Source organism: Lepisosteus oculatus, chromosome 20 (assembly GCF_040954835.1).
Source record: "Lepisosteus oculatus isolate fLepOcu1 chromosome 20, fLepOcu1.hap2, whole genome shotgun sequence".
Taxonomy (NCBI): Eukaryota; Metazoa; Chordata; class Actinopteri; order Semionotiformes; family Lepisosteidae; genus Lepisosteus; species Lepisosteus oculatus.
In genome coordinates, this window is record NC_090715.1 from 12,023,916 (window position 1) to 12,044,755 (window position 20,840).

The 20,840-nt window shown below is 41.8% G+C and overlaps 1 protein-coding gene across 4 annotated transcripts in view; it reads right to left on the bottom strand.

The window, feature by feature from the left end:
• ndrg4 (NDRG family member 4) overlaps positions 1–20,840 on the bottom strand; it is a 68,654-nt gene that overhangs the window by 38,285 nt on the left and 9,529 nt on the right. For 3 of the 4 annotated variants that reach the window (XM_015368053.2, XM_006641181.3, XM_015368054.2), the window contains 3 exons: positions 15,525–15,606; positions 9,825–9,971; positions 6,337–6,381 (listed from right to left, as the gene is read on the bottom strand). In XM_015368053.2, coding sequence (XP_015223539.1) covers positions 6,337–6,381; positions 9,825–9,971; positions 15,525–15,606 — 274 coding nt within the window. The remainder of the gene's footprint in view (positions 1–6,336; positions 6,382–9,824; positions 9,972–15,524; positions 15,607–20,840) is intronic. The other variant, XM_015368055.2, reaches the window with a different exon arrangement.

Here is a 20,840-nt window from a genome sequence, read left to right on the forward strand (position 1 = left end):
ACATGGTCACTTCCAGTGATTTAACATGCCTGTGTGTAGGTCCCTTGTAGTCTCCTCTGATCAAGGCTGAATTAGAAGAGAGAACATGATCTACTGTATATACTCCAATTACAGTGACAAAATTTAGTACCCAGGCTTTCACAATCATATGGCAGAGCTGTTCTTCTAGAGTTTCATAAAGGAATATCAGAACTGACAAATAACGTCATTTGAGAAATTGATTAATACAGTGTCTGAATTCTGAACTGATGGAATTTCATTTGTTGCAAAAGTTACACACTTCAGAGAAAAAAAAACGATTGCACCATCTTGAGGGAAGATTGCTAAATCCATACTAAGCTGACAGTGCATCATGTTTATCTTTTCTGAAGGTTTTGAATACTGTAGCTAGGAGTTTCTGTCATATCACACTTTAATTGCAAGGGACTTTTTAAATCATCACTTCAACCAATATGTTCTATTTCATTTCACATATAAACAAAATAAGTCATTTTTTATTTTAAATGTAATATTGTATAGTATCGACTATTATGGTGTTGCTTCATCTGTTTAAAAAGTATTTTTAAAATGCATCCTTACTGAAGATGTTAATAACAATAATACAGTTTTGTATTTTTCGTATTGAACAGCCTAAAACTGCCCTTTTTAAATTAAAAACATCAAAATATTCACAGCCAAAATGGGATACTTATAGAAAGGTGGAATCTCCACTTTTAGCGATACTGTATTACAACTTTTGAGAAATGTGTGACTCTAAATAGGACTATAACAGTGTACTGTAACTGGAAGTTTCTTTAGTGACCTTTAGCATCTTATACACTTTCTCACTTGTGATGATGTCACTTGTGACCCTGGTGGAGAATTTCAATAACCATACGAGTCTGGTGTCTTGCATGTTAGTGAATAGGCTGGCCTGCTCAACACAAGATAAGTAAAAATAAAAGCCACACTGTAACTCGGTGTGACATACATACTGTATAACCATGATGAAATCTGTTCTCACACTTGGCGCCTAATGTTCTTGCAGTCAGAATTCAGTCTTGAAGTTGCTGGTTTTTGTGCCTTTTCAAAAGGAGAGGCCTTGATACAGACACCAGCTTCTGAGTGCCCTGGCATCTGTTTCATGCAGGGACTGACACAGATGCTTGTGATGAAGGCCAATGCCCTGCGAGCAGAAAATTCCCTAACTTACCTAAAAGACAATTGTGCATTTATTGTATATTAATAAAATATCTCCATGATGGGTCAACTGTTCTCTGTTCTGTGGTAACTTAAAATCCATAAACTAACCTTGTTTGTAGTCTGAACATAACCAGAACCCCAGTGAATGTTCCTATCAAGGAACATTCAAACTGCCCTTCAGAGTACAGGTCAAACACAGACCTTACCATAAATTAAATTCAGTGACCAGAACATGAGGACACAGCTGGAAACAAGGAAAAGGCCAGATTTGCACCAAGAAGAAGAAGAAATATGACCTTTATATAGAGAATGCATGGAGTGGATTTCTGTGGAATGCTAGGACAATGATGGACACGGATGCGTTTCTGAAAATGCTCTTAACAGGAGTCTGTCACGGATGTTGGAAAGGCATGCCATGGATTGGCCAGGAGAGCAAAAAAAGACCCTATGTGTTGCGGCAAAACAGGGTTTAACCTGGGCCCAGGAGGTCGGATGATGTCGGGTAGAAACTTAAGCCCCCAGGCCGCGGAGGAGACGACCTGGTGCTCGGCGGGTCTCAAGACACCCGAACCCTCAGCGCTGAGCCAGGAGCAGAGCAGACACAGGAAGTAAGACATGAATCATCACAGGACACTAGGAACAGGACAGAAGTAGAGCGCCCTCTAGGTGTACAGGGCGTGACGGAGTCCTATTCCAGATGATTCCCTCTGGTAGACACTTGCCAACCCTCGTCTGTGCTGAGAGTCGAGCCACTAGATCCCGCACACGCTGTGTTCATGCAACACTGGGGAAAAGTGGGAAGTGATGGCAGAGGGCCCAGCAGAAACACGATGCTCACAGCTACTGACTGTCACCCACTCCCCTGGGAGGAAGGCGTCTTGTCATCTTCCAGAGCAAACACAATCCTTACAATAGGCTAACAGCACTCAAAATAGCTTCACCCCAATTACCGACCTCTTACTACCGTGCAGTGCCCAGTCTAAATGGTTCAGACAATAAGTGCTTCATTTTGCAAAAGGATTTGAGAATAATGAGAAGTTACACTGTCGGAGAGGCGGGGATGATCCTGTCAGCCAGTGGAAATGAAAGCAGAAAAACGTCTCATTTGTCTGTGTGACTGGTAGCTGGATGTCAATCCGAAGATCCTGCTACAACAGCTGCAGCCCGTTGGTGGAAATTATATATTAAGAGATGTGAATTTTATGTTACAGAGAGGTCAGACTGTAATAGCACGACTCTATGGAAATTACCTGGGGGTGGAAAAATTAACATCCTAATACAGAGACAGACAACCCAGATGACTTCTTGCTAGAGTACCTACAAGTAATAGTCAATATTCATAAACACAGCCTCACTATTTCCACGTACTGTAGTTCCCTTCAAAACTCACAGTTTCAGATTTACTGTGAGTTAAATCCTCAATGCCAAGTTAACTCAGGGGACATATTGCAGGGATGCAAGGAGAAATTAAATTCTGGGAGACGACAGTTGATGCTTTGTTTACACGGAGAATCGTGGAAAGTTTGAAGCAGTTCTTTAATCCAGGTGGTGGAAGCCACGTCAACTGGATCCTTTAAAAGAAGAGCTTGCTGAAACGCTTAGATTGTTAAACTGCTAGCTCCCAAAATCACCAAAGTGAGCTCAGTCCTTACATGCACGTGATTCCTGGGTTTCTAATGTGAAAGTCTGAGCACAAAGAATAATACAAGCTTGATTATCATGACTTGCCTGTTTGCCTGTATTCCCCATGGGCAGATGGGCAATGGGCAGCTCATTGTGTTCATTTCTGCTACATGTTGGGCTCTGTAGCCTTCAGCTAAATGTATTACTTGAGGCAGGGTGGTTCATCTGCAATCATACAGGTCTAGAGCAGCTTCAGGACTTCCCAATATTGCTTCCAATGCATATAGAAAAACCTTTACAATAATTATTGAAGAAAACTTGAAGCAGACACCAGGGAGTTTTGTTTTCAAAAACATTGCATGTCTAAACAACGTGATTGCAGCAAAATTAATTCATTTTGGTATCTGAGATTTATCCCAGGTATAGAATATACCTGTTTTGCAGTTATCCCGCTTTCTGCTCTGGAATGTTTCAGACTTCATCCACTAGAGGGCACCCCTTACAAATCGGTGAAAAACATGAAACGTACTGCCAGATTTCGCCTCCGCCCTAACCCACTTTTTGCTGTACTTCTGAGCCCACACACAGCTAATAAACTGCAAGAACTGTGTGTTCTGTGTGACACTTTCATATCATTAAAAATTATAGAAATATGAGAGCCATTCTTTCTCTGGAGGGAATACATCTTCTGACTGGCACAGAGAAGAAGCATAGCTTATTGTTGGAAGCGCTAACGCTTCTCCAGCACGTACGTACAGTATGCACACAAAAATCTGCAGGCACTTCAAATAATTATTATATACTGTGGCAAATACTCTGCCAGACTTGTCCACAGTAAAGAACTTTGGACGTTCATTTCTCAGAAAAACAAAAACAGAGACCTGCTGAAAAATCCCTGCTCAAACTCAGTAATATGAGAAGCTGTGACCCTACACAGGGAGTTGATTGTTTGGGTGTATCCTGTAGTAATTATGTAATATAAATTATATAAAAACGACCGGTCATTTGACTTGGACCAAATATATCTTGGTAAGACTTGTTTGGAATTAACTGCCTGTGTGTAGTAAATGTAGTTGCATTAGCAGATTGTGGAAGAGTTCATCTTTAATTTGTACATTGTTGTTGTACTGCTCAGCAAGGCCCTTAATGACTCCTGTAAACTGGGGTGGATGAGCAGGTATCAGACTATACTGGGGCTTAATTTATAAATATCGAATTCTGTGGAAGACTTGTACTTTGCTTCAACTCCAAGAGCAGGAATAAACACTGCTCACCCAAGCTACTTAGTACATCAGCTGCAATATTTGGATAGACATGATAAAAAAAAAAACATAATTTTTTACTTTTGTGCAGAAATCAGCTTTGTAATACCACCCAGAATAATTTCTAGTTTCAAAGCCTGTCCTGTAAAGATGGATTAAAAGAAACATTCTCTTAAATGAAAGCAAAGCATTTCACATTCTTTGAAGGACTGCTGCAGTCCAACCTCCCGAATACAACCAGGTCCAAAACGTATGCACACAAAGAACAGAAATTAAGAGGCATTTCTTCACTCAGACGGCTGTGGTGTCTAAAACAAACTGCCCCGCAATGTTAATGAAGCTGACATGCTTGCATCACTTGAGAAACAGCAGGCAGAGATTTCTGAATCAACCAATCAACAAATATAAAAAAGTAACAGAGTCCATTGGATCTTCTCTTACTTGTAATCTGCATTGCATTCGTATATTCCTATGGTCTTATAACTGCAGTTCCCAGTTGAGTAAGTCATTTTTATCTTAAGGTAATTAGGCAATCAATAAGTAATATAGGGGTACAATTATCCCATCTCAGAAGTGAACTCAGGTTCTGATTCAAGTGAATACACGAGTCAAGCATGATGCATACAATGACCTCTGATTTGTAATCTTTCTTAAGTTCTTATGTGCTGGTCTGCCTGGGTAACTGGCAGACACTGAAAGGACAAGCTTGGTGTTTGGAGCCAAATTCACTGGCTCATTAGGCTTAAAGGGGTACAGATACAGTAGAATGTGGGATGGAGACAAGGTGGCCAAAGCCTTTTTGGCCCCCATAAAGCAGAGCCAAAAATACATGCAATATGAGCAGTGTCCTGCATTTTCAGTACTTATTTTAAAACGGCATGACTCCCTATAAAAGGCAATTGCCAACCATTACTTCTCCACTAGATCCCAATTTAGCCAAACACATTCATTATCCTCAACTGATGAAAAGAGATGCGCTGCTATATATACTTATCACTTAGTGAGCTGTGACTGAAAAGAGGTTATCGGGCTTGGGGATAAGGGAATGTCATCAGATGTAAACTGTGCTTGAAGAACTGAAGAGGCAGCAGCACCTCAGTGGCCCAGATCAGTTCAGGAAGAAGCGGCTCAGGCCTCTTTGTGATCAGCAGAGTTTCAGTGTTTTTAACCGGGAGAGAGTAAGACCAGAGGCAAGTTTAAACAAGGCGTCACGTGGCCAAACACTGAAAACACGAAATATGAGTTAAGCATAAGAAACCGAAGGCACGTCTTCGTGTTCACGGTGTTTACAAGGGAAAAGGAAATCTAAGCCGTACAGATACCAGTTCTTGAAGGTCTTTTCTGAAACCCCGGAAAGAGATTATAAGGAGTAGCAAGCGAAGACCAACCTGACAAGCTGAATGCTTCCTTATTAGAGCAACGGCTGTAATTAGTCAACACTCCTGCCGCATCTAATTTTAATCAGCTGTATAAACAAATTACACCCTCAGACAAACACACTGTCCCAAATCCTAAACTCAACCGCCATGATTGTGAGAGATCAATATTCCCCTGGAGTTCACCTGAGTCACTATTCATATTGTAACAGGACACCTTTCCTCCCCCAGGCACAGATGACAGTAGCATCTTCATGAGTCTGCAAAACCCCGACATCACTTCACAAGGACTCATCAGCGGGCTGCATCTTTACAGCTTTGTTTTCTTTCCCAGCTAGGGCGGGCACTGCAGCCCTAATTCAGTCATACATCACAGGCAACACTGCAGAAGCCTTGCCTTTCCGTTATTACATTGTCCCTGACAGACATGACTTCATGATCTCACTGCCTGAGATTTGCAAAGTGGTTAAAATAAAATGTACTAAAATACACACCTTTTTTAATACCAGCTCCAAACAGGTGACAAATGAAATCTGTTTTAAAAAATCCTCGGGGCTACACATTTGCATCCACAAGGAATTTGGTCCAATTCATACTTTTGATCATTTTAGCCAAGTCTTAACTATGTCTATTTGTGAGATCAGATACTACTCAAACGGCTGTACTGGTGCATCAGTACCATTTGCTTTTCAATCTTGTTCTACCCTTTTATTTAAGATATTGTACCAGATCTCAGGGTCATGTTAAGAATTTCATTATGTTCATCAATATCAAGCTAAATATCAAAAGTGTATATACAGTGGTGCTAATCCCTTGTTGTTATTTCTTAAAGTGAAGGACACACTAGAGTTCCCAAGCAGGTACAGAAATGTGAAGTAAACCAGTTTGATTACCTTCCAGTCTGCGTCCCCAATCGAGAGAAACGTCTCACAGTTTTCCTGAAAGAAACAAAGGGCGAGAGGGTTACTAAGACCGGGAGTGATGTTGGGATTGACAGAGCACATGGCAGCACTGGACTGCAGCATCCACGGTGACTCGCTGGCACCCCGTGCTACACAGTGCCACCCACCTGGGGGATACTGACAGACTACGCTCACATCATCATCACGGGATCGGAAACGGGCAGGTCACAAAGCAGGACTCCATGGGGACAGTGGCTGACCTCCACTCTCCCCTTCACACTTAATCTCAAAAGTATTTCCAAACTACAAAACATCTGACAAGCCTCACTTCAAACGGAGTCACTGTGCCTTTCAATTATGTGTACTTTGGCTACAACAATCATGTGTAGGCTGCATTGTATTTTTGTTGTGCTCATCTTACCTGCAGCAGCAGTAGCTGTAGAATGTTAAGAAGGAATGCACACCTACTGTACCTCTGCCCCAATGTAAATGAGCTAATGCACGACCTTCCAACGGAGAGCTTCGTTGCAATACGCTACAATAACGTTATGAGTTAACTCCATGCTGAAAAATCGATAAAGCACAAAGAACAGCCTGAAGCTCTGAGAGTGGAAACATTGAATTTTCCAGAGTAGACTTCATCTCTACTTGGTCCCTTGCAGCCAGCACACTGGTGCAGCTCCCTGCTCAAACCATGGGTAATTATTATGTGAGATATCTGTGAATCTTACGTTGAATATATTATATATCGCACAGTGCACATATTCTATCTCAAAGTGGATATATCCTGTATATCTCACAGTGATCTAATAGATTTTGCAGTGAATAAATCATATATAGCACAGTGAATATATAATCTTTCTTCCATTGTATACGTTGTATATCGTACCATGAATAAATCTCATAGTGATTGTACAGAGTCTACTGTGGAACACAGAGTAAACATGTTTAAAACAGGCAGAACTAATTCAGGTTGTCAGGAGATGGCTTGTCATTCTTGCTGGGACTGAACAATTGTGCCGAAAGACAAAAAAAAACATGTTTTCAACTCCCAAAGGACACAATGCGTTCAGGTGGTGTCTGTTGTGAGGCCTGTTGGTGCCAAACATTTTGAGGTAGAGATGTGGAAATAAAAAAAGAACTGAGAAATATTTGTGTTAAAGGAAAAGGCACTGTTTACTTTGAGCTGTGGAAAGCATGCGGAGCTGAAGGTGGCACCATTATAACAGAGAATAATACAATACACCTGAAACAGAAAAGAGATCTGGAGTGTGCTGCAGACGAAAACAAATCCATTGCCAGCATTGGAGCAGAGATTATGGAGAAACGATAAAGATTTGACATTAGCACAAGATCACAACAGATTATTGTGAGAGCTGTTAACAGTGTATCCCATTGTAGTGCACTTCTACTGATGTTAAGTCACATATAATTAAGATTGTTGTGACAGTGTACTCATGCCCTGGGTCAGAATTAAGCTGGACAGCACTGATGAAATCGAATCCCACACTATTTCTGCAGGAGTTAAAAAAATATACTATCAACTCCAATGATGATATTAAACCTTCATAAATAATACAGATTTCCCTTATTGGCTCATTGGATTCTGGGATTCAGTCAGCAAATATCCCAGCATGCTTTGCAATGATCTGATACAAGCCCTGCAACCACACAGACAATTCAGGCAGAAAACAAAATGCATCTCTCTTTTTTTTAAATAACAGGCTAATAGGTATCTCAGTGGTGCATTTTCTTTCTGAACATCAGGGGTCAGTCTTATTCCTCTTGATATTCTGTAAATACCTTGATTTTAATGCAAGACCATATCTCTCCTTAACTATTTTAATCCATCATGCTTCCAGCTATAGTATATTACTGTATGTACACACCACTACAGGAAACTGGATCCTAGTCTCGTATATACAGCTTGTTCTTGGGGCACTAAGGACACATGTGCACACTCCCTGCACGTCTTGGGAGTGTCCGGATGAGGTGGTGTTTCACAGATGGGTTTCTTCTTCCCTGCCACTGCACAAGACAAGAACCTGGTGATCCTGTTGAATGACATCACCTCTTGGTCCATCACAGCAGCAGACAGATGTGGTAGGCTTGTCTCACTGCAGCTAAAAAGATTTTTCCACTTCAGTTCCTCCCTGGGCATCATTGAATCCTGGCTATTTTAAAAACCTATTTATGCAGAACTTTTTTTAATGCCCATATCCCTGGTGTCAGGGAGGACCTCCGACTTCTGACAAAGCACATTAACTTGAAGGAATCTATTTTAGAACTGGAATTCAGGCTAATCCCTAAGGCAGACAACAGTTCAGTTCTCAAATACAGTATCAAAACTTAGATGCACTGTTTAAACATCTATTGCGGACAAGTGTCTAAGCCAAAGGAGAAACTATTGATCTGATTTTCTTGGTGACATCCATTATCTCCCATCTATATTTCACATCCTCCACCAGGATCATCAGGATCAGGATCAAGTTGGATGGACTTAACGATCCCGACCTACTGTGCAAAACTTGAGTGGCACCATTATAACAGAGATTAAAGCAATTGCTAACCTGCATGTGTTCACAGCAGGAATGGCATTTGCTTAAGAAAATATCCATTGGTGGTGCTGCCGTGGTCTTCAAGCACTTTTTCGCAAGCCTGACGTCACAGAAGTGGGTTCAAAGGCTTCGTCGTGGAAGTTCGTTCACTGTCAGTAAAACTTCAGCTAAACCAGTGCGATGTTTGATGTCACCCTGAGAAAATTTAGCTGAGCATTGAGGTTGCTGCTGTATCTTTCAGATGAAACAAAACTTGAAATCAGACTGACAAGAAATATGCTATAGAACATGGAAAAACCCTTTTAACAAGGGCAATGCTGATAAATATCTAGGTTACAAGGGCTGGTGGCCCTTTTATTTTTCAGCCTTATCCCCCACTGAGGAACTATTGCTTAGGCTGTGTGAAGAGTTGAAGTTAGGTGGGAGAACATTTGATACTGAAAACTGAGGCTACTTCTTTTTCGCAAAGTGATGGTGGAGGATGGAACAAGCAAACCAGCCATGGTGTTGAAAAGGTGGGCATCCCCCAGGAAACGACAGGATGAGATTATTGAACAATTAAGCTATCAGCGTCCGAAAGAGCTGGGCGAGAATTTCAGAGAGTGATACATGAATGTGTTAACCCTTATACTCCTCATTCAAAATGGCCTGCTATTCGGAAGTAATTGTTTACATCTGGAATTACTTCATAAAAAAAGAATGAATTGGTTGGGGACAAATATTTATCTCTTTTAAAAAAAAACAAACCTGCTACAGGTTACAGCTTGGGGGTCTTCTTTCAGTGCTAAGAAGCAAAGAAGCTGAAATGAAACAATTGCTTTGTGGAAACGTGATAGTGCTGATGGTGAGGTAGCCTTTGGGGCTCCTAACAGTGAGGACACAGGACTATAGAGAGATCTGACGCTGCCTCGGCTTAATTACCGGTACGCGACCTCTAGTCCTTCGTCTGGTGATTCGGAGCCAGTGCCGTGCGATCACGTGGCTGCGCTGGAGGCCAGTGGGAGGTTTTGCCTCAGGTTTGGAGGAACGGGGCTGTGCAGACGTGCGCAGTCCCTCTCTGCGTTCCAGCTGCACCAACACAAATAAAAACACCACCTCGTCAATCCATCACTCAGTCACACAGCACGCAAAGCAGCCAGGGCGCGCAGCAGCTCTTGGCAAAGAAAACCGTGAACATAAATAGCAACAGGCAGAGTGTCCAGAAGGTGCTGGTCTAGTAGGTGGGGCCCTGCTCAGTCGGTCGGGACACTGTGTGGCTGAAGATGCCAAGTGCTCTGGTATCGACACGGGGCTTGGCACAGGCTTACCCACAAAAAAACGAGAGGGGTTGTGCTGGGCTTTTCTTCCCAGTACTGGCTGGAGATTTAAAGGCAAGCATAGTGGAAAAACTGCCTTGGATGTTCAAAATAACAAAAAAAAGTCCAAATAAATTAAAGCTGTCCAAGATGCAAGGCTTATTTTTTCTGGGCAAAACAGCACAACCTTTGGAATGGATAGGTGTTTCAGTTATTATTGTTACCTACAAAGAATGCCAGAAATTACTGTTATTACTGAGAAACGGTTAAAAGCACAAGAAACACTGGAAACAGGAGGAAGCCTTTCAGCCCTTCTGTCTCGTCTGACAGTTAACAGCTTCCAGGTTCCTCAGTTCCTAAACTACCCGTTTCTTGAAAGAAGTCAGAGTATGGATTTCAATATGGCTGGGTAGCTTGTTCCAGACTACTACAACCCTTTGTGTAAAGAAGTACATCCATCTCTTGTTTCAAAAGAACTTCCAAAATAGTTTGGGAAATCCAGAGCTAATGGAAATGAGCAGTGGCTTTGACTTGAATGGGCTCTTCACTGTGCAAAAGTGACCGTGTCCAGAATGATGAAGCACAACCTGCGTAGTGCTGTGAAAGCACACAAAGGTGAAGGAAGCCTCTTCAAAAGAAAACCCCTGATTAAAGTCCATAACCAGAGTCAGCAATCTTCACATCTGTCCAGAGCAGCCCAACAAGAATGGACTTGGACATGACCACGAGGGGGGTATTCACAGGTCTCGGTAAACTAACACCGCATCACAGCATTTCAGTGCCAAAAGGGTGGGCTAGCACTTACACCACTTTCTTTCAAGAGTCCACAGCCAAAAGCGGGACCACTCAATGTCATGGAAAAGACAGTCTTCTATTTCCAGATGGGGATTTAAGCAGACTTCTTCTCATCCCATACTAAAAGGATGTCAAAGCACAAAGCCACATTGCGTTGCTGCCCTCTTTTGGAATTGAAGTTCTGGATTGAAGGGGAGAGAGGGAATCCTGAATCCTGACGGGGAATCCTTCATCACTCGTTCCAGTCCGGTGCCTCTGGGGAAATGGAGCCAGTACCAGGGGGGTCTAAACCCGTTGGCCTTAGATCCCCCCACGGCTGCCCCTTCGCTCCAGGCCTGCCTGCACACACCTCTGCTGCCTTGAAGAGCTATTGGACAAGAGTGGCTCAAAGACCATGGCAGCTCCCCTCTTCTCCAGGCTGAGTTAGCTCTTCTTGTGCGTGCGTGCGTGCGTGCGTGCGTGCGTGCGTGCGTGTGTGCGTGCGGCAGGAGAGGTGAGGGGGGAATCACAGAGATTAAGCGACTTCATCCCGATGCTGATTTCCATTCAACTAGCTGGAAGGCAGGAGGAAGTGAGCAGAGGGAAAAAGACAGTGCGCCTCCCCATCCCTTGACAGGTGCCTGTTCCAGTCTACAGGAGCTGTGCCTTCCTGGAGCGGAGCGGAGCGCTCCTGTGTTGCCCTGGAGCGGGCCAGCAGAGCAGCAGTCATGCATGTTGTGAGATTGGAAAGGACGTGGAGAAGCAGAAAGGGCTGTTCTGAGAGCCGCAAGCAGGATTTCGAGATGACTCACACGATGTGCTGAAGTGAACACTCTGGCCCATATTGTCCAAGGCTGTTACTGTATGTAATCATTAATCAACATTACAGATCCAGCATATGAAAGTGCAACATAACATGATTGTTAACTTGAATAGACTGAGAACAGCAATTTAATAAAACAGCAGTCTACGAGGTTGTCTTAGATGATGAACTTCTGACAAACTAATTCGATTAATGTTCCACTGATATGTGCCATATATTCAGGACAAACCATACATATAACAAATGCACATTGTTAAGGCAACAGGGCTGGAAAAGAACAACAGGAAACTCATGTAAATGAGTGACATACAGAACGCAAACAGGATGTTTTATTCATTTGTATTTGTGAATATTATTTATAATTTATTGTAAATTTCACAACACTGTTTTGTGTATCAGCAGAATTGTAGACCACTGTTTCAAACCTTATTCTTTCCTGAAAATAACTGTTTTTAAACATACTGTACTTCACTATGAATAGTTTCAGGTATTTGTGTTTCTATTGTACCATTTGCAATAAGGTGCAGCTGTTTCTGAATTTCTCAGGCCGGTCCTTCTATTGACTCACACATGTTCACACTTTCTGTATAAAGCGGTGTAGAGTATTTGATTGACGTGATTCGGGGGGAATTAAATGCACAAGAAAGGAAAGGGAGTAGAAAATTAAAGATGTACTTAACCTCAGACTTTTCAGTTTAGGAAGGGAAAGGAGACACATGAACCTGAATATTCCACTTACAAGTCCAGAACTATACCTGTTGCACCATGCTGCTGCCCGACCCACAGCAGTTCTGCAGGATTTTGTTTTACATTTTGGAACATCAGTTTCAGTCCATTTGAATGTGTTAATTCTAATGGTTCTATAGTTAATTAAAATCAGTGTTGTATTGTATTGGAGTAGACATGCAAATAAGCATTTCATTACCCTTGTGCATCTGGCGAATAAACTGAGCTGACCTGATGTTTTAAAGAGCATTTAACTGTGGAATCTGCTGTTTTGTTCAAATTGTGTTTTTTTCCTGTTCAGAGCCCTTGTGAGACGCTTTGTCTTCTATCAGAGATTGATCTTTGATTCAAAACTCTTAAAGGAAATTACTTGGATGCCAAATCCAGGTCATGTTTTCTTTGCTGAGTCTATTACAGCTGTGATGTAAACCAACATGTGCTTTCACACGGCAGCACAAATGTGTTTGAGCAAACTTCATCATGTGCGTCTGTGCAAACTATTCTTGACTGCAAGGAGTTTTGTTTTATTGGTTTCTTCCCACTTTCGGACTTACCATGGTTAAAGACCAGATAGATAAAAAATATTATTAAGCAAGGACTGTGAATTGAGACAGATAAACCTCTTAATATATGATAAACACTGAGGACGCGGTGCTCTTTTTGGACTAGAATGGCATTTCACACCTGACAAAATAAGCTCTTCTGGACTGCCAGCTGAACCCTGTTCGGAATCACATTCTTTAAACAAACTAGCAATCCAACCCCACTTGATTCAGGGTGTTATCTGCAGTGTGAAGTGTCCATTTTCATTTATGCAATACAAGTAGTTTTTCCTAGATGGACTTTGTTTCTGGTATCTCTAAAAATCATCTTTACAATCTTCAGTTAATTAAAAATGTGGCACAGAGCAGGACTAAATCTAAGACATTGCTCCTTCTTGCTTAATTCGACTAGATGTCTCTTAAATTTAAAATTGATTTCAGACATCTATTGTTGCTGCACAGACACTACTGTGCTCCCTCAGCCCAAACAATCTGGTCCTGGTGTATTCTCCCAGCTATGATCCACAGTTATCCACTGATGACTCACTGTAAGTCCCCAAGAATAGAATACATCCTAGTAGATTGTGCTTTCCCTTAATGAGCAGAGATTTCAAAATGCTGTGCCTCACTGCACCTGCAGAGTAATTTATTTTGAAACCTGATTAAAACTTATTCTGTCACTTTGTTTTAATCACTTGTGACTGCTACACAGCCATTTTTAAACAGTTGCATGCAATGCAGTTAAAAAAAAGGATTTTAGTGTTAAAACTGTAAAGATTCTTTCCCTCTCATATATAGTAAACAATGCTAGTTCAGACTGAGGTTGGAGTAATGGGGTCCCAGAAACCATTACAGCCTCATCAAGATTTTGATTAATCCAAACCAGGGCTGATGGAAGAGTCATTTCCCTGCTTCTCCAGTATGTCTGTGCTACAGTACACCTCTCAGATAAACAGTTACAGTAGGTCACAGTTTCTAAATTAGCTGCAACGATGCAAAAGTCAAACGCTCTCTAAATCCCTTGCATTTAAGCACTAATACTTCAATTCTAAGTGTTTGACTCACATGCCACATAGACTTCTTTAAAACAGCACTCTTAGAAGCAAAAAGAACTTTAAACACCGTCAGCTGCTTTTCCTTCTTTCTGACCATTAATTTGGAATAGCCAATTATTATTCAATGACTCACTGTCACTCCCCCCGATGCAGGCTGGGAGAGTTGATTACCGCATACATGCATTCTCCAAACTGTATATTTTCAAACCATCTGTTGGTTCTTGCTCTATAGGCCCTGAGCACCAGGAGCAGGTCTTTTGTCTTCAGATGCACAGCTAAAACAGGCTGCATTTCCACTCATTTAGGATTTCCTGCTAGGATGGGCCAAACAAAACCTCGCCCAGGCCTTCCCAGAAAACTGGAAAGACCTGTTCTGACACCATGCAAGGGGAGGATGAACTTTGCCGTGTGCAGAGGCTAATAGGCATTTCTGTGCCGCTTTCAAGCGTGTGGTTCCTAATCACAGAAGACACCTCACTTGGATACCCATAACTGTCTGGCGCCGTTGTGTTCAGCACCTGTTATTTAAAGTGTTCAGCAGACACAGCAGAGCGGTGATGTGAACGCAGCTGGTCCCTGTTGCCCGAACTGTGTTCCAAACACATGCAGAGCATGTCGTTACCGTGTGCAACGTCACCACGGGCAGAAAATATTAACAGAGATGTAAACAACACCTGAGCCTCTCAGAGCACCAGGGCCTAAAGCTATTGGAGACGCAGCTTGTTGGGTAGAAGATCAGATACTGCAACAGTTATGGAGGTTTTGTTAATGGACCTGGATGTAGACAGTTCAGGTTGTCCCAAGCAATCGATAGGCTGATTGTCACCGTCTGTGCTTTTCAGAAATCAGTAGCTCGGGAGCTCCCTTCATGCACACTGAAAGGAGACCGTCTCGGAAGCAGTAGCAGTAGAAGCTGGGTCTCCTTCTTTGACCTCTTTGGTACTTTTGGAGCTGCAGTAGCATGACAACCTGTGACGTGCAAACTCCAGATTACAGTGCCAAAGCTTGACAGCAGGAATGTGCAAAGAAACTAGAAACTATGTGCCATGCACTTCTAAAGCTGATGGACTCTGGGGAGAGGCTTAGTGATAGTGATGATGAAACTGAGACGTGAATGACTACTAATGAAAGCATCTATGTGGCGTGTTCATGTACAGTAAGCAACTGATTCATATAAATCATGCTTTGCTTTGGGACAAACTTCACTTTGGAACTACTGTACATGATTAAGTGTGAAGTTCCTTAAAACTGAAATAACTAATCTCTAACTGAATGTTTCTAATTATTTTTGAATTGTAGAGACTCTTGAAGCGCTTCCAAATGCAAGCAAACCCTTAACATGTACAAAAGCATGTTGTGCTTCCCCACGCCTGCTTGACCAGCCCCTCCCAGCCCCAGCTCCTCACCATCTCCGTGTCCTGGCCTGGCAGCAAAGGTTTATCCTCAGTGAACTGCAGCTCCTTCAGACCAGCCATCCTGGAGAGCAACCTGGAAACAGACAGAGGACCAGGGTCACTGCACACTGCCACTACACAGTATGGCCTGCATAGACGGGATAGCCTGTCCTTATCCAGGGAGTCACAGGTGAGCAGATTTCTCAAGCACGAGAAAACTATTAATGGGCTAAGTAGAGAACTGGAAAATAATTGATTCATGAACCATGCGGTTCATGAGATTTACTGAGTCATCCCTTCTGTCGAAGCTTTAGACTCCACAGCCACAGATTAGGCCACCAGATTCTTCATATCTCATACCTATTGAAAGGGCAACTGAACTGTTTGGAGGGTTTCCAGAGTTCAAGAAAGAAACCTAGCTTTAGGGTCACACAGTGAGAGCAATTAGCAATGCAGTAGCTCCATTTCAATTTACAGTACATAGAGCCTTTTAATTCCAAAGCACTAACAAGTGTACCGGTTTTTGGATTTGGCCTTGTGCAGTAGAAGAGTAATACATGAAGTACAGTCAAATAATCTCCATGTCAAATACACAAAGCAGGCTTTTTCCACTGAAGGTCCCCTTTATAAAACCGGGTGGATTCCAAGTACAAAAAACAGCAAAAAAAATCAAACGAGGCAGCAATGAGGAGATTTTGTGAAATGTCTATGTTTTGCTCAGGTCATTTGGGCTTTGGCATGCAGCTCCTAATGTGAAGGAGTCTGCTGAAGAGAGAGAGACTGCCAGGGCTGAAAGGTTTCTCAGATATACTGTATACAGTACAGTGTGTCACAATGACAGAAAAAAAATGATCTTGTTCTTAAGGTTAGTCGCCCTCAGGTAATTGATACAGTATTACAAAGGGAAGAACCTAAGGTGTTTTTATTTTTCTTAAATATGCAATTTTCTGAAGTTCACTTATTTAATAAAAATACAGATTACTTGATTTCTCTATGGAACATGCCTTGGACTCAAACGTCAAAATAAATGTACTGCTACAGACAGAATACATTAAAAAAAACTACATCGGCGTACTGAGCTCTTTCCATGCGCATCTCATTTACTAGAGCTCAATATCAGCCAAACTGTATAAATTAAACATTTCTTCATGATTAAAAAAGATTAATCCACTAACGGATGGGATTCCCTAGACTGGTGAATAATTTGAATTTGTTGTCCTAAAGCTGGGAAACCAGGGCCTGTGGCATTTAATTGACAACTTCGGATAATTAGGTCCTTTCTGATGTTTTCTGGTGCTCTTGGGCCCCTTTAGGTACATTCAGATGCCAAGCTATAATTCCCTCAGGCAGCTGAAGGTGGGCGGAATCTAAGATATTTTGTCGAAACGAACACTCCCACAGATAATTAGATGCCAATAAGGGATTCATTTGTAACATCTGTTGGCAGTATCCAAAACTGGATAACCTATTGCCTGAACTGGTAGGGTAGGCATGTATGAATGAGTACCCCTCAAAAATATTTGAAGGATATACAGTAAGTAGCAGGTGGCACAGGGGCCCCATGGTTATCATCGCAGCCTCACAGTCCTGTGTCCCCGAGTTCAATTGTGTGTGTGTGTCTGTCTGTGTGTGCCCAGTAATGGACTGGCATCCAGTGCAGGGTGTATTCTGCCTTGTGTCTGTTGCTTTGCCAACTCCCCTGTGATTCTGAATTGTATAATGAGGTTAGAAAATGGATGAATGAATGGATATTAGTGGCGGCAGTGAGGTTAAGACTCATCAGAGCTGTCATTAGAATGCCATGCATGATTGGCGCCTACGATATTCCTCCCCTTTCCAGGGGCGGCCCAGTAGGTCACTTTGATGTGCCCACTGTGAGAGTGGTTGCTTGAGCCTTGGGCCTGTCAGATGGATGTGTTCAATGGCAAGAGCCCCACAGCTGTCAGGCATCACCCTGCATGAATGCCAAGCATTGCACCATGTGATAAACAGGCACTGATCGGGCCAGATCAAAAAGAACCACATCAGAATCTGGCAGATTTTGCAGAAACAGGAGGCAGAACCAAATATACCACTTCCTACCTGTCATCTGTAAAGGTGTTTTAATGTCGCACACCTACACATTCAGGAAGGCAGTGCCATGTCTGTGCATGGCATTTCCTCACAGACCAAATTAGAACTGCAAAATACAGCTTATTAAACATCCAGCACTAGTTACAGTAGTAACTATGAGCAATGCTGTTTACAGGGATCGGAATTGAAAAAGTAAATGACATTGGGAAGCTTATTGTGACAATGACAATATACTGTAAATAAGGACACTAAAATTGCAGATTGGCATAAATTGACCACAGAAAGATCAAATATACAAGCATGCCTTGAGCAGTTTAATTGTCATCAAGGGCCTTGGAAAAGAATTTGGGCTGTATAACTGCTGTTCCTCCAGTCTACCAGCCAGAGTATTTATTTGCATTTCATCTGGCTATGCAGCAAGGTGAGCTTATCAGGGAAATCTGTTGCAGTCTTTTTTTATAAAGACATTTGCACAGCTTAAGCCAGAAAAGCTTAAAAAAAAAAAAAAGATATTTTCCAGCAGAGAACTGCTGACATTCAAACGTCATACTGAGCTTTAAGACAACCATCGGTGCACAGAAAGTTTCTCTCACAGTCTATGCTGGCAACAGATTAACTTGCCAGGTCATGGTAACACTTTAGCAGGCAATGTGGTGGCACTATTTCTGCCCTCAAGACTGATCCCACTTCTCTTTGTTTCGGAAAGCTGTTGAAAACGGGTAAACTGTGTTGTTCAGCCACACACACCACTACACTCTTCTGAACCTCAACCAAAGGAGATCCTGCTGGATAAGAGATATGGGACAGGGCCGCAAATCTGTCAGAAGCTGCTGGAAAAGAGGCTATATTCTTGATCAGCTGGGTTTTTAATGTTTCTTTTTTTTCCAGTTTAATTCAGTTCAAGTTTTATTATCTTCTGGAGGAATCTGGTTTTATTTTTCATGGTACAGTCCAATACAGCAATACAACAAAGACGATCAAACATTACCAACAGAGAAAGACAGTAAAATAGTGTTACAGGAGGTAAGACAGAAGACAGCTACTGCATATTGTTTAGTGAAATGCCAATGAGGACGAAAGATTTCCTCAGTCTTTAACTTTTAAGAGGTCAATAAAAAGGTTAATACTATCAACCCTATTCTCTCTTTTTGTCATTTCTTTCTTTGAACAAACTGGCTTGGATAATCTAGATATCTTTTCCATTTACTTCAAGCATTTCTTAAACTTTGCTAAACTAATTCAAATGTGGTTTTAGTGTATTTTTGAACTTATATAAATTGCTTTCTTGAGATATGAATTGCACCTTTTTTGGACAACGTCTGATGTTCTGCTTGGCTTTTAGTGCCAGTAAAGGGGAAAAGAAGTTGAATTTAGCATTCTTTCAATATTTTTAAAAATGTTAAGGATCATGTGCATGGTAAAGTCATCCACTAGTTTTCACCCTGCGAGCCCCACAGTGCCTACAGCTCAGTTAGCACTCGTTGGAGGACTGATGTCGCTCTCACTGGTAGCACTCCAACAACATGGGCACAGACTCCCCAACAGATTCAAGCCCCCTGTAACTTTGTGCTACCATTTTTAGAACCCCTGTTGCAGTAAGCTGAAGACACATCAAAAACCTTGCAGTGGCTCGGGCTGAAGACACTTCACACTAATGTGAGGACAATAGAGCTTAAACAGCAGCCCCTTCAAATAACCTTCTGGGCACCTATACAGTACGTGCATTGCTTTGAACAAAGAAAATCCTCAAGCATCATCACAGACACATCAGTTCTGTTTCAGTGATGAAACATTTTAATCAGCTATTTTAACCCTGTTGTTTGATCAGTTACATAAACAGGAAAAATCCCTCCTCACAGGATTTGAAATTGTGTTTTTTTAAAAGACAGCTGAAAACAAGTAGAAGCCAAAATCTGCCTATTCCTAGCTCCATGAGACAGCTTTCAAAGAATTTGGTATCATGTGGCCCTCTCTCCTTGCACCTCTGCTCTTAAAGCCGCATTCTACAAATGTGTTGCTATGACAACCACTCTAGCGCAAAACAGCCCACTGCGCTCTATCCAGTACGGCCTGCCATTTTGGAAAAAAGTCTGGCTCGTTCTCTCCTCCCTCCTGCTGTGAACCTGTTCTTCGTTTTCCTTCCTTCAACCTGTCTCGATCTGTCCTTCAACTGTAGGGAAAAAATCTACATTTTTCAGATTTCTCTAGCTGATCTTTGGATCTCCGCAAACAATCTTTTATTTCAACTACAGTTACATAGCCTTATCAACTGAACAGACATTCGCTGAATACCCAAGATTTGTAAAAGAAGAATGAAACCTTGAGAGGACACAAAGATTTCTTCTGAAGATTTATTATGATAAGTTGATGTGTTTTTCCCTCTTTACTCTGCACTTCTAGACTAATTTACTTATAATTTACTGTATGCTCCTCCAAGGTGATTTCACTGCATGGCACAACAGTAGACTACCATAACATACCATAGTAACAAGAACACAAAACAGAAAAAAATGAGAGGAGAAAAGGACATTTAGCTCATCTGAGTGCAAACAACAACTCTAAGTGACCCAAGAATCTCACCAAAATCACTCATTTCTTGAAGGAATCCAGGCTTTGGGCTTACAAAACTTTGCATTGGCAGCTTGTTCCAGCTTTATGTAAATAAAATTTTATTTAAATACGTTTCCACATGTAAACTGAGTGGCACAGTCCTTATAGACATTTACTATACAGTACAAAGGCAAGTTCCTGTATTATAGTTTTTGCAAAATATAGGACAACCATGACAAAGGAGCATTTAGCACCACTACTCTTTTCGAGAAACGCCCTGGGATTTTTAAGGACCACCAAAAGTTGAGACCTCAGTTTTATATCTCATCTGAAGGATGGTGCCTTTTTACAGTAGTAGTGTCCGCATCACTATATCAGGGGACCCTAATTAGGACCCACACACCCCGCAGGGTGAACACTACCTACTGGTCCCACTAAGATGGGTTCCCTTGCCTTGGCATATTTCTTTTCTGCTCATAGACCAAAGTGGACCTATCTGTACACGTGAACAAGGAAATTGTTCTTAATAATGACACCATTCTAGGCAAACCTGGCTGCTGATGAAAATCTCATCCAAAACTTCTATATCTATGCAGAGAGACTGGGAGAAAGGTTGCTTTTATTAGCTGTTACAAACTAATGAATGGTCAATATTAGCGTTTCCCGGGCAAAAAGCAAAACATAAAAATGTTAATTACATCACTA